The following is a 20730-nucleotide window of genomic DNA, read 5'->3' on the forward strand; positions in this document are numbered from 1 at the left end:
TCAAACAGGAGCCCCTCAGCCCTTCTCCTGTTTGGCCTCCGTCTCCTCTACTTCTCCACCCTCCTTATCTCCCCTCTCCTTACCACCGCAGCCTCCTCCCTTACCCTTTTTTCATGCCAGGGCCAGTCATGCAACTCTCGCCCAGTGCTTTCTACCGCAGGGAGGACCTGCGTCCTGGCCACCATGCTCGTGAGGGGGCTCCTCGAGGGGGGTCAACCAGTGCTGAGAAGCTTGGGCTGGACATCCACGTGGATGACAGTTACTATGTGGACGTCGGAGGCGACCAAAAGAGGTGGAAGTGCCGCATGTGCGACAAGTCCTACACCTCCAAGTACAACCTGGTCACACACATTCTGGGCCACAATGGAATCAAACCCCATGGCTGTCACCTGTGTGGGAAACTGTTCAAGCAGCTGAGTCACCTGCACACACATCTGCTCACCCACCAGGGCATGAGACCTCACAAGTGTCAGGTTTGCCACAAGGCCTTTACCCAGACCAGTCACCTGAAGAGGCACATGATGCAGCACAGTGATGTCAAGCCTTACAGGTGAACCGCTGTTCCAGATTTGTAATCTTCTCTTTTTAATTTAAATGTTTTATTTTTTAATCAACAACGTTGTCTTCCTTCCTCCAGTTGCAGTGTGTGTGGTCGAGGCTTTGCGTACCCCAGTGAACTTCGTGCTCACGAGCTCAAGCATGAAAAAGGTCAGGAGAACATTTGCGTGGAGTGTGGTCTGGACTTTCCGACACTCGCTCAACTGAAAAGACACCTTAGTGTCCATCGTGGTCCAACCCTGTACAGGTGAGCAGATGAAGAGCAGCTCCATGGTCAAGTACAGCAGTTAGAACTAGACGGAGTCAACTTACATGCATATTTAAGGATTAAGGCTGTTGTAAGCTCCTCCCACGACCCATGAAAGAGTAGAGGCAGACCATAGAAATACAACGACAGACTGAACCAGACCAGGCTGAGAAATTAAGGCTAAAAATGTTTTGTTAATCATTGTTGTTTATTGAGGACATTCCAAAAAATGTAAAATGCTAAAGTTAAAGAAAATTTAAAAAATCACATACTTGTTTTTCTTATTTTTTACTGTTTTTAGAGAATGTTTTTCAAAAACGATTTATAAGAATCTGTAGTATCAACAGATACTTTGATTTACACTGAGTTTTCTGTTTGACAAATTGATTTTGAAATACCAATAAAAGAAAGCATAACAGAAGGTTTCATTTCGTGGGTCAAACTGTAGCCAGAACTCTTAGCACCAGTGTAAAGTTAGTGGCCTTTGAAAAGTTAGACTTCAGTAAAAATCAGTTTAAAGTGACTCTCATTCTGTAAGTTCCCCATTCATCTTTATCTGCTTTATTTTGGCAAGAGTTTGAACTAAATATAGCAGCAAAGCTGCAGCAAAGTCGAGATAAACCAAACATGATGTAGATTCCTATATTTAGACACTCAGACCTGGCCCTGCTGTTACTGCAGCCTGTACCTTCACTATTGGACCTTAAAGATAAATCCACCATTTTGTTTATCTCAGCAAATGAAAGAGAGTTCCGGCTAAAATGAAAACGTCCTTCTTTCACACGTCACTGCTCTATTTGGTCGTCGAAGAAAAGTCTCCCCCTTCTTCCTGCAGGTGTACAGAGTGCCAGAAGACTTTCCAGTATCCCAGTCAACTCCAGAACCACATGATGAAACACAAAGACATCAGACCATACATCTGCAGCGAGTGTGGGATGGAGTTCATCCAGTCTCACCACCTGAAACAGCACACGCTCACTCACAAAGTATGTTTCACCAGGAAAAATGAAGACAAAACACACAACTTTTCCCTTTTTTTTCCCTCTCTCGCCGTTTGACAGGACTTGGATGGAAAAGCACAGACTTTGGCATCAATTAGGCTGTCACACCAAGACGAGTCCATTATTTCTTGTTTACATTTTTAAATGTGAAGTTGGATGAGAGAGTTTGGTTGCGAGTCTAACTGATTATTTCTGTCAGCAGTCTCAGAGCAATTTTTTACCGAAAGTCATGTCATTTTAACCCCTTAACATCGACCTCTGGATTGGCCTCAGGACTAAATACAACTGTAGCTAAGACCTTTAGAGATGATTTCTAAAAAATACAGATGTTTTCTAACAGACGTATAAAAACTTAGGGTGACATATTAAGTATCTCAAACTTTGGACTTTGAAGATCTACAGGTCTGTTTGTTGATGATGTCTCTGCTGCCTCTACATTCCCATGATCCTCAGGGCGTGAAGGAGCACAAGTGTCGGATCTGCGGTCGTGAGTTCACCCTGTTGGCCAACATGAAGCGCCACGTCCTCATCCACACCAACATACGAGCCTACCAGTGCCACATGTGCTTCAAGAGTTTTGTCCAGAAACAGACTCTTAAGGCTCACATGATCGTCCACTCAGACATCAAGCCTTACAAGTGCAAGGTCAGTAATGTTTTGAATGGCAAATGGTTGTTTTTTTCTTTCCTGTATTGGGCTTTGTCCCTCAATAGATTAAAAGAATTTGTAAAATTTATGGAAAAAAACTTCTGCCAAGAGCTACATGAAAAAATTAATAATGACGTGGCCTGAAAGATATTAGGAGGCAGTTCCTCCAGCAGAAGAAAAACAGACATTCAGGAAATGCTCCAAAACAATGATGTTGAAATTACTGGCCTCCATAATAGTCATAATAATAATAAACCAGTCAGAAGGCAGACAGGATAGAGAATAGACACAAAAATGAAGATTATACGGGATGTGTTTGTGAACAGAAAACACATCTTCATTTTCTGCAGGTTTTATAAATGTTTAATTGATAGTTTGAGGTACTAATGGCAACTATGCATCCTTTGAGCTGCATTACTGCCCCTACAGGTTCCCAACAACAAGTATCCCTTAAAATAATTAATTAATAACATTTGGGTCCTTATTGAAAATGTACAGTTTGAGTCTTTGCAACTGACACAGACTGCCACAGGAGGCGCCATTAACCACCACACTATGGAACCACTAGAAAGGAAATGGGAAAGGGATTATCTTTATTAGTAGTATTAGAGTATTTTGATTTAAAGTAGTGCAGAAATTCATGATTAGCTACTTCAAGTTGTCTTAGCAACTCACGTGGAGAATGTAAAACGTAGCTAATAGCTCCCACGAAATCAGGACATACATAAATTCCTGTATATTTTTTCCAGTAGATGAAGATAATCATTGGATCTACCCAATAATATTTGTATGCGTTAGTATTAATATGAAACACATTGTAAAGACTGTGTAGAATTATTTGGAAGTGACTCACTATTTGCTCCACTAAGCTATTAGGCTGAACTTTTTGGTATACCGAAAGTAGCCAGGAACTTATTTCTATAAAAGCTACTGTTACAAGGAATTCCCAACTTTCTAGAGATTGTGTTTTGACCTCGATGTTTGGTATGACGACTGAGATGATGACCAGATAGCAAAGAGGCTTTTGGTGGAGGGAGCCTCCTTGTCTGTAGGAAGGATATTGCCGCACAAACTGCCTCTCTAACAATGGTCCCTCAGCCTCCCCAGAGGACAGGGCCCACAAATAGATTTCATCTCGCTTTCTCTACTGCTGGAGGGAGCTTCCTGTTTTCTCACGGTCCTCTTGGACAGTTTACAGTCCCTCTCTCCTCCTGAAGGAAAGGACCACCCTAATAAAAAAGAATGCAGAGGAAGGACAGCACAGGAGTTGCCCTTCCCTGTTCTCCTCCTCCTGGCCCTGTCTCCATGTTGTTTCCTCTCCCTCTCTCCCTTTCTCTGCCTCTGTTCTTCTGTTTTTCTGATATCAGACAGAAAGAGAGGCAGGAAGAAGGGAAGACAAAGATGAAAGGGGGAAACGAATGGAGCATTCATGGGTGTGTGTGTGTGTGTGTGTGTGTGTGTGTGTGTATCTGAACGCCTGCACATTCATTCATGGTCAAGGGTAGGGTAACTTATTTAAGAGTAAATTAATAGAGGGATGGTTTTAAAATTCAAATAAGAGGTTCCTTTTAAATTCAAATTGATAAATGAAAGGAGACCCCCCACCCCCTTATACTAAGTGATATTTCACTTAGTATAACTAAGCACAACAGGCTAATGTTTTGCTATTCTTTTTCTAATTGTTTTTTTTTTTTAGCTCTGTGGGAAGGAGTTCAACAGGATGCATAATTTAATGGGCCACATGCATCTCCATTCAGACAGCAAGCCCTTCAAATGCCTCTACTGTCCCAGCAAATTCACACTGAAGGGAAATCTGACCAGACACATGAAGGTCAAACACGGAGTCATGGACAGAGGACTGGATGAAAGATGTAAAAACATGAATTATTTGTTGCATGAAGATATATTTATTCATACATGTTTCAATCTCATTGTCCTCTGGTTTTCAGTGTTTAGGCAAAGAGGGCAATTCTGCCTGACTTCCCCGATGGGGCTCCTCACTCACTACAGCCAAGAGGAGCCATTTGACCTTTCGCAGAAACCACCAGAGCTGCCCAGCCTCCGGCTTTCTCAGTCGGATGGAGAGAGCATCCTTGGAAGCTCTTGTCAGGAGGAGGAAGATGAAGAGAGTTTGTACAGAAGGAGCCAGTACAGCCCTGAAGTGGACCCACATCAGTGCCGAGGCAAGGAACAATACCACCAAAAGTTAGAGGAGGGAGAACCGGGGTCTCTTGATGATCAGTCAGTGGGCGAGAAACACAAACAGCTTCATCAGCAAAGTGTAACGGATGAGATGGCAGCAGGAAAAGCAGAAGGACGATCTGCCGAGCACTTCATGGAGTCAGAAGAATCCTATGAATCTTACTTAGAGCTTGGCCAGCAGTCATACCATGAACCAGGCTCTAGTCATTCATATGCATATGACTCAGATTCAGAGCTAGAAAATTATCATCAGGAGCAAAAAGAGCCAGAGCAGAGTGAACAGCAGCCGAACGACTTCAGAGAGACAGTGATCAATGAGCAGAGAGAGAGCAGAACAGATTGGAGACAGGTGAAATAGTTGCTGGTAACTTTACAGGCGAACAGGATGGTGGAGAAAAACAGATTGAGAAAGTAGTGTTAGAATGAGAGGAGGGTTTGTTTTGACAGAAAAGTGTACAGGATGCTGAGGAGGCACTTCCCTGAGGAGAAGGGAGGCTTGTATGTCTGTAATTATGAAGGATGTGCTGCAGTAGCTTGGCCAAAAAGGAAGGATGAACACATCAAGTTTGTTATCTTACAAAAAAGAAATAAAGTCCCTGCATTAAAAAGATGTGAAGCATTTCTTGTACATAATATTTAGTAAATTAATATATATTAAAATACATGATTTGGCTAATCAGAAAAAATATATGTTTTTTTGTCAATAGATGTATTTTGAATTTGAATCAAGTATATATTTTTTTGTGTAGAGATTTGATTAATATAATTAATATTAGAATAGTATCAATCAAAATCATCCATATTCTCTCCTTTAATTTATGACAGCAACAGATTTGACAAAGCTTGATGAAACTAACTGTGATCGACTCTGTATTATTTCATTGTATTGAGTAGATGATTTTGTCACGGATGATTTATGAGAAACGTTGTTCTTGTATTATTATATGCCAATATGATTTGATGAGCCAATTGTGATTCTGTTAAATTAATAAATAAACTGATATATTTGTGTGAAAATGTGTCTGTGTTCCATCCAACATCCTCAGTGTCTAACCCAAACCACATATTATATGATTGCGGTGAGTTTCAGGAGAGCTGTTCATTCCTCCTGCTTCTCTTTCAAAGCAAAGGAAGAGGAAGAGAAAAAACCCCTGACCTTCTCTCTTCTAGCCTGTGATCAAACAGCGGTGAAGGACACAGTAGGTGTCTCAGACAAAGGCTTCATATGTCTGCACCAGTCAGAATGCAGCATTGTTTCTACTCAACGCAGAACATGCAAAAACAAGACCATAGAATAATCAGGTTACTATTGCTCAATATGATAAAACATATATTCAAATTACACCATAGCGGCACCTTTCAAAGTTTAATATTTTCAAAGAAAAATGTGTCAGTTTTGCTAAAAAAAATTTTTTTTAAAAGGAGCCCATGTCTGATATCAATCCATTCCTTGCAGGTTTATCCTACAAAAAAGTCAGGACAAAATTCTGAAGAAACTTATTATTATATGGGGCAGTGGTGGCTTAGTGGTTAAGGAAGTGGACTTGGGTACAGAAGGCTTCAGGTTTGAGTTACCAGTGAGGTGCTCTGAGTGTGACACCGTCCCCACTCACTGCTCCCCTTAAAGCTGCCCACTGTTCACTTTGGTGATGGGTTAAAAACAGAGGTCACATTTGGTTGTGTGCAGTGGTGTGCTGTGTCACAATGACAAGGAGTTCACTTTCCTTTTCTTCCTTTCCAAGTATCTCATATGTAATCATTATCATTATGGTACTGGACAATAGTGGCCTATTCAGTATACAGCAGCTCCATTTAATCTGACAGGTAAACAGGTCATTTCTTGTCATGAGAAATGCAGAACAGCGGCTTCTCTATTTCTACCAGTGGCGACCACCGTGTCCTGAAGGGCGAAACTGCAAACAGTTTGAGGAAGTTCTCACATCCTCCTCTCATTCCTTTCCTTTCCTCTCCTTACCTTCACATTTCAGGCCCAACCCCTGTCTCAACTGCTCCCAGCACTGAGGTGATGTGAAAGACCATGTTTGAGAATTTTGTTTGATCACTTTTGCATGATTGGAAATTGAAGTGAAACCTTGAAAACAACCAACCGGAATACAGGTTATTGCTGTGATACAGTTAATGCTGAGAAAAGGGAAGCTTGTGTGAGAGGTAAAAAAAAAAAAGAAGAAGAAAGAAAGCAACATGATTTGCTGTGAAACACAGTTATTAGTGTAATACATGGACGACAAGCACTACAAATAAAGATTTTGATTATATCATATGATATGATTTTCGAAATTTTTCTGCATGTATAATGTAGCTGATTACTGTATAAATAATGAGAAGAAGAGATGCATGGAATTTGCTCTATTTTTGAAACAAATAAAAAAAGTAGATATTTAAATACAGAGTTAGTTTTCTCTCAAATACTACTAAATACTAAATTAAACTTATCCAAGTTGATTGTGTGACATTGCTAAATGGCCCTAAACGAACTTCCTGCCTGAGTGCAATTAGACAATGTGCAGTTGTTTGGTTTAAATGCTTATAATGCTTATTATTTTTATTTTTTATTTTTTAACTGAAATACTCCAGAATTCACTGTGTTGTTATGCAGTTAGTTTACTCAAACCCATCTCACTTTGCAACACATAAACGCATCCAGCACCACTATTCAAGCTCTTTTCTGCCACTTATGCTTTCTCATACTGTTTCTTTAATGGTCCCATGGGGTGTTTTTTGTAACTCAGTTCAACTCCTTATGACCTATACAATACTTACTATACTATACAAAACAAGCTTTTCATCATAAATATTTAAACAAACTAAATAAAACATTATCCTGTACGTTATCCTGTTATCCTGTAAGTAGGACACAACTTCATGTCCAATTTATTTCTTTAAAGATTTAATACAGAGTCTACTTCAATTATACTCAATTACCTACGTGTGCCTAATGCAACCTTCCTGTTTTGTCGGTCAGTGAGAAAACAAGATGGTGCTTAAATTCTTCCATGTTTTGTTCACTAAAACTGTCCCACCCCAGACTTAACCTGTTATCCCCTTTGACCTGTAGCCAGGGAGCTTATTGTGATTACAGATGATGATTGTCCTCCTCTACGTATGAGGAAAAAAACAAAAAATGCTGGCTCACTGACAAGGAGGTGATGGAGGACACATTGTGGCCATGGTTCCGCTACCCCCATACAAACACATACATAATTAGAGTTGATTTAAATAGAGCTCAGCTTTTGTTATTCAGCTTTTGTATGACTGTGTTTTTGGTGGTAAATCATTAATGGCAATTCAGGTCCTCAAAATCTGCAGAATGATTTTCTCCACCATGCCAAATACACACTTATTGTCTGAAAGCAAAGCAACCCCTCCTGTTTGTACACTTATTTTTTTCTAACCTATTTAACAGCACCCTCTATTGTCTATTTTGCTCAGTCCTATAGCAACATGTGTACATACTTTGTTACATACCAAGCGAAGTTCAATCTATTCTTTCTAAAGTAAAACTCTAGATGAATATGAAGCTTTGGTTCTGATACTGAATATTTTACTTTAATAATATATGTTTTGTTTTTTACTACTTTATCGTGTACTGCTACTACTTTAAGTGAGTGTAAAGCAGAAAACATATTAATAAAAAATGATTAATTCTATTAATTGTTGCTTAAAATCAATCAATTCATCAAATCAATTAAATTAAAGAAAGTAAATAGCCCCGTGTGGCTAATCTAATACTTGAAAAAATGTTTTATTAAATAGTTCTTTAAGCGTTTAATACATTAGAAAAAATTATATGCTTTTTGAAAACTATTTGTAACACGAGCGAAAATATGAATATGACTTCAGTATGGATTGATAAGTATATTTATACATTCACAATACATTAACTCGGTAATCCTAAAAAAAAAAACTAAAACTGTCCGATTCCTTCGAGTATCACGTTTGGTAGTCCTTTTTACGTCAGTTTAAAAAAATAAGAAACGAAATACGGCAACCCCCCGCCCTGGCTGTAACATGGTATGGTCCAAAGATGGCGTCGTCCGTGTTGAAGCGATGTGTGACTGCTGCTGTCAAAGTTAACCGTTTATCACCTTCCTTTACAGGTATTTTTCAAATGAGAGCTTTTAAACACGTTTTTTTGTTGTTAAAAGATTTCGTACAGTAATATAACTGATATTTACCAACGCGAACGTTTGTTTGTGGAAGACTATGGAAGTGTCTATAACATGACCTGATGTCTCTATTGCAGCCAGAAGATGGTTACTGTCAGCAGCGTACACAGACACCAAACTGTGGGAGTCGAGAGAGAAAGATCCTCAGAACCTGGGTAAGAGATTAAATCGATGTTAATACTTTAAATACAATTATTTAGGGGTGCGGTTACGGACCAGTTTATTAGGAACAGCATGCTGGGTCAGCTCGAGGACCTCGTTGTTGGCTCTTAAGTTTTTGGTCTGTTTCATGTCACTGTCAATGACCTGATTCGGTAAATCGTATCTTAGTGATGTAAATTCAGATATGACAGGAAGGGAGAGGAGTCCACAGAAGCACACTGACCGAGGAAACTTTCACACAAACACTAGATACATGTTATGCTACTACATATGTTCATAATCATCAATAGATCATCAATGTATCTATAAAATGTTAGGAAGAAAAAGAAATAACAATTTCTTTACCCCATATCTTAAATATAGTTTTAATGTCTCATTGTTATCAACTAGCAAAATATATCCAATTTACTGCTGTGCCATCAAATAAATCAAATCATTTTCACATTAAGGAAAAAAAAAATTTGTTCATTCTTTTTGTTATACAACCTGTATATAGCTCAACATCCATTGCCCTAAGACCTACAGTGACCATTTATTAGCGGTCATGTGTCCAAAGAAGAATAATTTTAATATTAATACAAATTTTCTACTGTTTGGTACATATGGTTATATAGGATTAGATTAATTTTAACCAGATACAGTACTTCAGTACTAGTGAAAGCTAAAATCAGGAAATGAATGAATAATCTAAAATAAAAAACACATTACAAACTACAAGTTAAAGTTTAGTAATTAAGTATGACCTTTATTTTAAAACATAAAACCAAATCATCGGAAGTAGTAGCAAGGCTGGGAAACTGGGTTTATAAGAAGGATCTACCAAGGCCTTGAAGTTTGCAACAATCTTAAGAATTGTTTGATTTTTTTTATATATACTGTATATAGTATATACTGTATATTTAAAGCTGTCAGTACCTCCTTTTTTTGCATAAATCAAGGGCAGATACTGCCCTGAGTCATTACATTTTAAACTGCAGTGTTGCTAATATAAGTACAGTATATAATATATATTTTACATATTTATAAGATATATAAATATGTTTTAAAATATTATAATGCAAAAAATAAGGCAGTCCTCACTCAAGATTAATGTGTAGAATAACAGACTTCATTGTGGAACATTTAAAAGAGAGAGAGAGAGAGAGAGAGATGACCTATGACCATGGCTTAAGTGTTATGTGTCCAGGATGGAAGGAAGAGTTGAAACTTGAATGTATGATTAACTATAGTTACACTGAAGTTTTTTTAAATTATTTGCAATGTATTTGACCCTTGAAAAGTAGAGAAACTTCCTGATAGCAATGCATATAAATGACCATTTTATTTATTTATTTCTTTTTTAAATAAATAATAGGATCAATAGTTTTGACTTTTTGTACCAGTGATGTGAGATTACTTTTGCTTTGTGAGACCATGGTGCAATACTTTGCTGGAAGTAGTAATACAGTGAACTGGGCGCATAAATGGATACTGTCTGTCAGTCAGAGCCACAGCTTTAGTTTCTGTGGCTTTTAAATCATGGACGATTGGTATTTTTAAATACATCATTATTATCTCCACCACTAGTCTGGTCTAATGGGACCTTTGATTCAAGCAGCCAATGACAAATTCTGACCTTACCTTCTGCATACTCATCAGAAAAGTCGGAATCATCACACCAGTTTGTGATTTTCTTCATGACTGTCTTCATCTGTCCTCTGTTGGTAATCATGTGCCCGCTGCAGCCTCGGATTTCTCTTCTTGGCTGACAGGAATGGAACCACATGTGGCCTTCTGCGGGCTGTAGCTTAGTGTTTGACATTTTGAGCATTCTGGGATGATTTTCTGCTCACCACAGTTGTAAATGGTGGTTAGGAGTTACCACATTCAGCTCCAACCTGTCTGCCAATTCTCCCCTCTCTCATCAACTTGATGCTTCAGTCACTCGAACAATCCCTCACTGAAGTTTTTTTTCACACTATTTACTTTTACTTGGGTAACAGTTAGATATGTGGAAATCCCAAGTGATCAATTTGGCAGTGAAAAAAACACTCAAACCAAACTGATCACACACAACAGTTAGACCACAGTCAGAGTCACTCAGATTCTACAATCAGATGTTTGTCGTGACCTCGGTCAAAGCTGTTTTTCCTTCCTCTCCTGCATCTCAATAATACCACGGCTACATGTTACATGATTGTTTGGCTACACAATGTCTTTAGATCCATTCTGTGTAGAAAAAAACCATCAAGTCAGTCAGGAGACAGTGTAATAATATGGCATTTTCTTCCTTTAATCTTATGTTGAAATAACAAAATAAGGGATGTCTTGGTCATAGTGATTGAAAGTTGTAGACTTTTTCAGCACATAATAGCTAAAAAAGAAAGAATCTTAAAAAGTAGCCTGTATTGAAAAGAGAGGGGAAAAAAGCAGGACAGGTGACTGCATTTTTTGGATTCTGTAAAACTTGAAAACTCCAAATTTTGTTGATTATTTTTGCAAAATGTTATTCCTGTGGGTTTTTTTTACTGATAGTAGAAGAACCCTCCGATCTACAATTTAACCTTGTTTTTTTATGTATACACATCATAATAAAGGTTAAATAATAATAAGGAAAGGAAAGTGAACTCCTTGTCATTGTGACACAGCACACCACTGCACAAAACCAAATGTGACCTCTGCTTTTAACCCATCACCAAAGTGAACAGTGGGCAGCTTTAAGGGGAGCAGTGAGTGGGGACGGTGTCATGCTCAGAGGAACCTCAGTGGTAACTTGGCAGCTGGTGGACTCAAACCTGAAACCTTCTCTACCTATATTTCTTCAGAATTTTGTCCTGACTTTTCTGTAGGATAAACATGCAGTGAATGGATTGATATCAGACATGGGCTTTTTTTAGCAAAATTGACACATTTTTCTTTGAAAATATTAAATCTTGAAAGAGGCCGCTTTTAATAGATATAGTAATTGTAGCGGGATTTATGTGACTTTTATTTTTAACGCTTATAAAAAAGCTTTCCTATTTTGACTGCATTTTAAATTTGCAATTCCAGCATTGAACACAGGATGGCAGTGTAACTCTATAGCGTCACTGAAGCAGCTGCTCAGTATTTAACACACAGTTGTTACACACTCAGTGTGTGTTGGCTCAAACTGATGTCTGTGACAAATATAGACTCACTCTCAGCCAGGAGTCTCCACAGTGGGTGCTGGTACACTGATATTTCATGACAGACTTCTCGATGCTGCCTCTACTTATTTGGGGCCATGAGACTGGATCTAGTTAGTGGGAGAAATTTTGGACACTTGGGATAACGTGTCTTGCTCAAGGACACAAAGGCACACTCCCCAGAGCCTTTTGAGTGAGACACCAACCCCACACTGAGTCAAAGTAAAGTGTTTGACAAGAACCATCATCAGGACCAGAACCAACACACAGCTGTTTGTAATAATCTGATTATTCTATGTTTTTAACCTGCAGCTGAACTGGCCTCCATCATGGACAGAACGTATGACAAGAATCTTCCAGTCAGCTCTCTCACTTTGTCCCGGGTATAAAAAAAAACAAAAAACTGACCAAACTAACCATAATGAAATAAAAAAGACTGCGATTGGTTTGTTTTCTGATCTTTTATCTTTACCTGGTTTCAGTTTGTTGAGAACATTTCATCACGGGACGAGGTGGATCAGGCAGAGTACTACCTTTACAAGTAAGACGTCATTTCTCCTCTCGTCTGCTTCTAGTTCTGTGTGGGCCATCTCTGCCGCAGCCCCACTTTTGGACCGTGGTACCTTCTTGTGTGCTTTTCTTGGAATGAGTCGTCTCTTTGGTTTGTCTGTTTTGGTTTATGCTCAGCAACATTCTTTTCTTTGTTCGGGGCAACTCCAGACCTTTCCTGTTTACTCCTTCCTTTGGAATCTTCAGCCATTTTTGTGATTACAGGATTTAGTGTATTTCCCAATCACATACTTTTTGTGTGATCGTTTGTGTTCTTAATTCTGAATCAATCATGAACCTTTGAACTAAAGCAAGTGCCGTGTCCTTCTGTCTTCTTAGGTTTCGTCACAGCCCAAACTGTTGGTATCTGCGAGACTGGACCGTCCACAGTTGGGTCAGACAGTGTCTGAAGTACGGGGCCACGGAGAAGGCTCTGTACACGCTGAAGAACAAGGTGCACAACGTGTCAGCTATGTGGATGAGGCTCATCATCACAGTTATACAGGAAATGTAATCAGAAGCTTTCAATAAAGACTGGCCGCCCATCTTATCTGCCGCCTGTCGGAAGGAGCCAGGTTTTTTTTTTTTAAGGCTGATCTGAGCAGCACAAATAACATCAAACGTGTTTGACAGTTTCACTGCGGTGTGTGTGCTGCTCTTGAATGTGCTGTAGTGTCTGCGTATCACTGAATTATTTAAAAGGCAGAGACGTCAAGCAGGCGATGATGTGTTTACAGTAAGGATACAACAGGGTATACTCTGTCAGCGCGGCCACCTCTGTGCTTGTTTAGATCAGTGTCAGTGATGCAATGTGTATCTGCACTTGTTAGTGTTGTGTGTGATATATTACATGCAGTATATCACTTCATAATCACGGAGAGTAAACAGTGCTCAAGAACAAATTCTCTAGGAAATTCTTATTGTTACACATGTGATGTGAGTTTTTTGGGTATTAAGTCTGTTTGCGTGTGTGTGTGTGTGCAGGTCCAGTACGGAATATTCCCAGATGACTTCACCTTGAATCTGCTCTTAGATCTTTACATTAAGGATGGAGACTATAAAAGTAAGTCTGTTAATTATGGTCCAGTGAAATGACTGATTTTCAAGTGCAGAGCCTTCTAAACATAGGCTTCAAACAATTCCACAACTTAGAATGTGGCCAGAAATGAGACTCAAAGAAAATCAGTGAAGTCATAACTTATTTGAATCACTGATTTTCTATGTTTATAAAAGACGGGGGTGACGGAGAGGCTGATTGTGCTCCTTTAATAAAAGAGGCTACATTATTTTCAGTTTTGATGGCAAAATGGCATCTGAAAAATACTTATTAAAACGGCCAGTGAAGCAGAGCCTAAAATAAATGTCTGTTTTCTCCTTGATCATGATGATGTAGTGTCAAAAAGTTGGCTAAAAAAACATATTAAGCTGAGAACTTCAAATTGTTTACCACAACAGTAACGCACACCAAGTGGAGATGGGACTATTGTTGATACCTCCTGTGCATCTTGATGGTGGCTTGTAGAACATGCATTACATAACATTATTAATTGATCTACAGTCTTTTTCCAAATTTGGTCCAATAAAAAAAATTGAAATTGCCTGCAATGGCTATATACACCGATAGGGGTCCCCACCCCTCACTTTGAGAACCACTTTTTCACATATTAAAAAAAAATCAGCTATATTTAACAAGAACCATGGCTCTGGTGAAAATACAGTGGTGTTCCTGTTACCCTAAGTAAAGCATGGCAAATGCTTTGTATTAGTTTGGGGCTAAATTTGATGCAAAGAAGAGAATTACAACCACATACTGATACTCCATGCAGTGGCATCTAGGAAGTCGTACTTCTTCGGCAGTGATGTCATCCTGGAGCTCACCAGTGATACCAGACACACTACCGTGAAAACATACGTAACAAGAAAAACAAATTATACGACTTTGTCAGTGCTTGATTGGTCTCCACGGAGGTGAATGAGGTAATGAGGGCAGACGAGGTAAAAGGTTTGGGAGGAGGAATCTCCTGCAGCCAGCTGGCTTTTTAAATCTTTTTAATTATTTTCCACTTCTCTCCTTGCCTTTCCAAATGTCTTCATATATTTCACATCACCTTTTCATTTAAATTGTGCTGTTCTGTTTTCTATAAGGAATAAACTACTGTGAAATACCAGTATTATGTTTCTCATATATATCATTACATCAGTTCTTCTTGATGAGGTTAAATCAGCAGACCAACTCAGATAAGACTTAAGATGGGTTTGACGGGATGCAGATACTGTAGTACTGACAAATGAGTCTCACTCAAGTTTAACAAATACAATTCAGTTGCTGGAAAATTCTTTCTTTTGGCAAAATATGTGTTACTTCTGAAGTAGGAAAGACTTTTATAGATTTCATTTTGTATTTAGCAGGTGCTTCCTGCTGTGATTTGGATGACAACACCACTACGGTTGCCATTGATACAGTAGTTAGAATGGGATTTCAAGGGATTTGATAGGGAAAAAAAAACAAAACAAAACAGACTGTTCCTTAAAATTACCAGAATTGTTGTTTTTTTTTTAACTCTAGTCTGGTGAAAATAAATTAAAGGATGTGTAATGGTAAAAATGTATTTTCTGTGCAGATGCATGCTGTGTAGTTGAGGAGGTGATGCTTCAGGAGGCCTTTGACCTTCCGTCCACTCAGATTCTGTCTCTCCATGCTCTGAGCATGTACCTAGCCTCCAGACCACAGCTCACGGTTGGTAAAACTAATATTCCTGATACTTTTGTGTTTCCTAAATGCCCAACAAAACAGTAGATGTGTTTAAAACAGGCAGACACCAGTCCTTCTCTGCTCAATGAATTGTTCTTCTAAATGAATTGTGTAAATGTACTCCTCCCAGATGTCAGAGCAGCGAAGTCTGGGTGCTTCACTGCTCATCTGTGGCCTGACCCAAAACAACAACATTGGCCTCAACACCCAGCTACTTGGAAACGCTCTTCTAGGTGTGTGTATGTGTGTGTGTATGTTATTAATGACCATATTGTAGAGTGTTTTGTTCTGCAGATTTCTTATTTTTGGTGTTTTTCACACCCAGGTCTGGTAGAGATGTCAAAGGGAATACATGCAGTGTTTAAAGGCATGCCTCTGTTCTGGGGTCGTGGATATCTGGGTCGAGCCCTGGACATCATGGAGAAAGTATCTGCTGATACTGGAGACATGAAGCTGAACAAAGACACTGTAAGGACACAGATGTTTGAGGGAGAATTACCTTTATGTCACAGTGACACCGGTCTATTTATATCTACGGTGTCTTCTCCTTTATCGTCTATCTCTTCTTCTACCTTTGCTACTTTTTGTCTTCATTCTTCTTCATCATCTCCTTTTTCTTTCAATTTTTCATCTCATACTTCCTTTATCTTTTAATTTTTTCTTCTGATACTTCAATCATATTATTTTCTTAACGCCTTAGCAAAGGCCCATTGTCCTCTGTTTGGTTTTTGATTTACTGTCATGACTGATGATACTGAACAGCTTACAGAACATCTCACAGCTAAATTCAGTAACAGAGCACAGAGAAAGGACAGTACAGCTGTGGGAGAGCCACGTGACCAACAATGTCGACCTGCAGTCCTTTCGCCATATAAGTATCAACAAACACCTCGGACAAAAACAAAACACCTCCCCAGACCACAGGGCTCCCTGCACGGTACCAGATCTGCTCTGACTGTTGGTTTTGACGTCAAACAAACACATTCTCCAAGTGTTATATTATTGTTGTGACACTAGTATATTTAAAAATGGAAAACGCTGGAGAGTGTCAAAACGTGGCTCACACAGGAGAGACCGGTTGCTGTTACTCATTGGTGGGAATGGCACACACACACACACACACACACACACACGCACTTCTCAGACGTTGCAGTCTTTTCCATACATGCACTTAGTCACGGCCCATTATGTAGCCGGTGTCCTGGGGTCCAGTCTAATATGTGGGCTTTGTTCACTCTAATGTGATTTTGAAGGGTCTGGAACTCTCCGCCTGTCTGTGTGAATTAGTGCAGCAGCAGTGAAACAGCAGGAAAGAGGAAATATTACATCTGTTTAATAAAGCTGGCACTGACACTGTTGCCAGTGCCAGCTTTATAACTCACCTGGGATGAGGCAAGTTGTCTGAAAGGATTTCAGCTTCTTATGTCAGGTTTTCTGTTTTCTTTCAAAAAAAAGGTCATTTTAATTGGATTTAGACAATGAGCCAATAATTGAAATTTTTATCTTTACGGCTCTTGCTATTCATGTATGAACAGTGTTTGTGTGTTTTCTCTGTCAAAATATAAAAAACCTAAAATTCAACTAGTCTTTCAAAAAGTTTTTAACTTTAACTTTTAAAAAGAAAATAGTGAAAAGCAAAGATTATTTTGTTTTGTTCTTATTTTTCCAGAACCTAAAGTGCAGTAGTGATTGATTCTGAAGAACCCCCCAATCGTAAAAAAGGTTAATACTTTGTATTTTTTTTCCCCAGCTTGACAGCATGAACGATCTGCTGCAGGAGCTATCCACAGCCTCAGACTCAGAGTCTTCAGGTGAGGAGTCAGGAGAGGAGGAGGTAAAAAAGAAAGATGCTGTAGATGAAGATGACTTGGCTGAACGTGCTCAGCTGCCAAACTATATCAACAGATTTAAGGTAAGTTATTTACCTCAGGCGTGGAGTCAAAGTGTCATTACAACATCAGAAATATTCAGTGTTTATCCAGAAGTTGATTTCAGAGAATGTTGAGACAAATTGAACTGTTCTTTCTAGAGACCTACTGAGGACTTTTTGACCTTTCTCTCACATTCAGAAACTGAAGAGCCTACTAGAGTCCCAGGGTAAAGTGGACTCTGCCTCCCTGCAAGACTTAGTCAGCACTCTAGCCAAACAGAAGCTGGCTGCTTCAGAAAAACTGGATCTGGAAGAGTATAAGAAACGTATTCAGGCCTGGGAGGTGGATAGGAAACATCTGATTGAGAGGGAGAAGGAGTTTAGGGAGAAGGCAGAGCTGGAGAGACAGGAGAGGTTAGCAGCCCAGGCTGCAGCTCAGCAGGTGTAAAGGCGCAGAGAGACGGGTCCTGAACTGTCCTTCCAGTGTGTCTATTACAGTTGTGTACTCTGGAGAAATGAGAGGAAGAAATTCAGTGTCTGTAAAATAGTCAAATACCAACATTGTCAGTAGCCAGTTTCAGGTGATTTTTTTCCCAATTCATTGAGGCCAATACAAATTATGTGTACACATTGTCTGTATCAATACAATAAATTTCAATTTTTTTCTGTATAAGAAATAGTCTATCATTTAATGTTCGTTGTTTATTTCACTTGTTTTTAACCTGCTGCTTTAAACAAAAACTTTTTTTTACTTTGGCTAATTTCCTTTTTTCATAATTATTTGCTTTATTGACTCCATGTCTTTTGTGGTAAAATATCCACGCAGAAATATAAGCAGGAACTAGGAAGTGTACAGCTGATCACTTCCTGTTTCCTTCTCTATTGTCACCTGATGGAGTGTACAGTGATGTCTGCTGCTGTAGTCCATCAGCTCCAAGGTGTGGCTGCATGTGCTGTTTGTTCAGAGAAGGTTATCTGCGAACCTCGGTTGTAAAGAGTTACTGTTGGAGTTACTGTTACTTTTCTTTCATCTGTGAATCTCATCTGACCTCTGACATCCAACACGGTCATGCTTGTATGAAACCACGGTCTAATGTCTGGAGCAGAGGTCACAGACTGTGTGTCAGAGGGCCAGAGTTTTTTTGGACAGACACTAATGCTTTATTAGTAGGGGTCACATGGTATTTTCTCTTTAATCCTCATAATTTTGGAATCCGGTTGCAGGCCGGAACAGATGGACCAGATTTGGCCAGCAGGCCACTAGTTGAAGGAAATTTCCAAAATGACCAGCATTTAGAATATTTACCAGCGTAGATCATGGTATGTTTAAAAAACCAAAAGTTCACTAAAATGTAGAACGTTTATCCAACATGCACTATGTTGGGTAGCAAACAATCCAGTGCTGCTTTTGTTTATTTCCTGGGGAAAGATTAGATCCCTAGAAGATACAAAGTCCTGCTGTAGTCCTGCACATAATGCATTTAATGCACATTTTGCTTCTGCTATTCATTATTCAGTAAACGGTCCTGGGAAAAAAAACTGACATGCACTTAAGAGTAAACAAGCACTGCAAAATACTCAAAAAGGCACAGTTGTGAACCCGAGGCTCCATCTGACTGACGGAATGACCAGAGTCTCCATACACTTCATTTTCCTCTTCACTGCAGACAGTTTGGCACATCTTTAGGAAAAGTACAGGTGAAAAGTTTATGGAAAATACATTAGTTTGTTGTTAAGCCTCCCACTGAGCCAGCGTGTACAGCAGCAGCAGCAACACTAGTAGCAGCAGCAGGGCCGTGGTAGGAGCTGGGCCTGGTGGAATGTATGTATGTCTTTAATGTTATCAATTACACCTGCGGGTTTCCTGCCACGATTTGCCAAAACCGTACTCAGCTGTATTTGACTGTCAGAATTGATCATAAACTCATCATGTCTCTCCTCATAAATGTCTTATTGTCAGAACCTATTTGGAACAAAAATGTGTTTCCCAGACATGTGTATGGCAAAAAGCCCAGGTGAAATTTTGCTCTGATGCTGAAGAAATAAATCTTTAAAAATTGGTCCAAAAATGGAGTGGTGTTCGTACTGTAGGTCTGGAGGCGCACCTTACATTGTTTTACCAGGCATGAGGAAATGTATTCATTTCACAAATCATATAAAAAAAAAACCTAAACATAAAGTGAAAGTTAGAATCTGCTGTCAGTAAAAGTTTTGACTTGAAGATGCTGTGTTTGTATTTGGAGTGACCAGGATGGTTAGAGGCAAGGTCAGGATCATTTGAACAAGTGCTAAGGAGAGAAAGTTGATCAGTTGGACCAAAGATGTTGGAGATAGAGTTCAAGACCTGAGAGAAGATTTGTGGATCTCGTGATTGAAGACATAGACAGAGTTAGGGTAACAATTGCGGAGTTGTTGCGGTCAGTTAGCCTAGCATTGCTACAAGAAGAGAAGTAAAATGGCTGGGTTCTACATGTGTTCAACTTTAGTGTCAAACTAAGGCCATGAACCTTTTCTCTTGAAGCAATTATTTTTAAAATAAATTGTAAACATTTTAGCTTTTTAGTCAATGCTTTGTCATTGGGATCTAGATCAATTAAGTGTGAGGTATTCTTACTGTAACATTTTATATATTTGTTTAAATAAGCAGCTGTACTGCACAACTTGATATGTGTCGCACCACTTAAGCATACTGTTTCCAGACAAAAGTACCTACAGATACCTGAATTATCTGTAAGTACTTGCCATTAAAATGTATCCGACATTAAAAAGATGATATAAAGGCATCTCTAGTAAAACTGAGGATTTTTAAAAAATTATTCAGATACATTCTCTTATTAAGTTTTACCAATGTCATACTTCAAACTGAAAATAAAAAAAAGGATTTAGTTCAGCCTCTAATAGATGTCAATCGTTTCAAGGCAGCACAAACCGGAGTGAGATGTAGTATCATGAAGTTCAGAGGGATCCACATAATGACAACAAAACTGACACATGTAGCAAATTAAACTGTTTCTTTGTAATTTTTACAAAGGATCAGTGAGCCGTGTTGTTTTTTGTGGCGGACTTTAAAGGTCAATGCTAAACAATGTCTTCATGCCTGTGGTTAATGAAACCAGAAGGAGAAATGTTTCGTCCATTCATCCTCCACCAATTATAGTAATCCTTTACAGGGTCATAAAGTTGGCTCAAGCCAAAGTCAGCAGTCCAGAGAAGAGCACTGAGTCACATATAGACACAACAACCATTCACACCTATGTACCTATGGACAATTTAGAGTGAACAATTACAGTACCTTAGTCCTGAATGTTCCTGGGCTGTGAGGAGAAACCTCATTAGGAGGAGAAAACACACACCCAGATACAGTATCAAGAACGTGCGAACCACTGTGGTCAACCCAATGAGTATTTC

General features: G+C 39.1%; 2 protein-coding genes across 2 annotated transcripts in view; both read left to right on the forward strand.

The window, feature by feature from the left end:
- Nucleotides 1-5673, forward strand: part of znf366 (zinc finger protein 366) — a 7876-nt gene extending 2203 nt beyond the window's left edge. The window contains 7 exon segments of the mRNA XM_008336005.3: nt 1-550; nt 638-805; nt 1641-1791; nt 2260-2451; nt 4151-4325; nt 4404-4970; nt 4973-5673. The exon segment at nt 1-550 is cut by the window's left edge and continues 479 nt beyond it. Coding sequence (XP_008334227.2) covers nt 1-550; nt 638-805; nt 1641-1791; nt 2260-2451; nt 4151-4325; nt 4404-4970; nt 4973-5082 — 1913 coding nt within the window. The 3' untranslated portion in view covers nt 5083-5673.
- A 3006-nt stretch (nt 5674-8679) lies between these two features.
- mrps27 (mitochondrial ribosomal protein S27) lies at nt 8680-19382 on the forward strand. Its single transcript, XM_008336004.3, has 11 exons — nt 8680-8774; nt 8921-8998; nt 12464-12534; nt 12634-12692; nt 13040-13154; nt 13685-13763; nt 15322-15437; nt 15583-15685; nt 15778-15920; nt 17203-17364; nt 17522-19382. The coding sequence occupies exons 1-11, from the start codon at nt 8702-8704 to the stop codon at nt 17768-17770; spliced, it is 1248 nt and encodes a 415-aa protein (XP_008334226.1). The 5' UTR covers nt 8680-8701; the 3' UTR covers nt 17771-19382.
- The last annotated feature ends 1348 nt before the right edge of the window (nt 19383-20730 follow it).

Source organism: Cynoglossus semilaevis, chromosome Z (assembly GCF_000523025.1).
Source record: "Cynoglossus semilaevis isolate Cse_v1.0 chromosome Z, Cse_v1.0, whole genome shotgun sequence".
NCBI classification, from domain to species: Eukaryota; Metazoa; Chordata; class Actinopteri; order Pleuronectiformes; family Cynoglossidae; genus Cynoglossus; species Cynoglossus semilaevis.

Coding starts and splice junctions, on each gene's coding strand:
- mrps27 (XM_008336004.3), top strand. CDS start 8,702: ATGGCGTCGTCCGTGTTGAAGCGATGTGTGACTGCTGCTGTCAAAGTT. Junction 12,693..13,039: donor GCAGAGTACTACCTTTACAA/GTAAGACGTCAT, acceptor CTGTCTTCTTAG/GTTTCGTCACAGCCCAAACT. Junction 15,438..15,582: donor CCTCCAGACCACAGCTCACG/GTTGGTAAAACT, acceptor TACTCCTCCCAG/ATGTCAGAGCAGCGAAGTCT.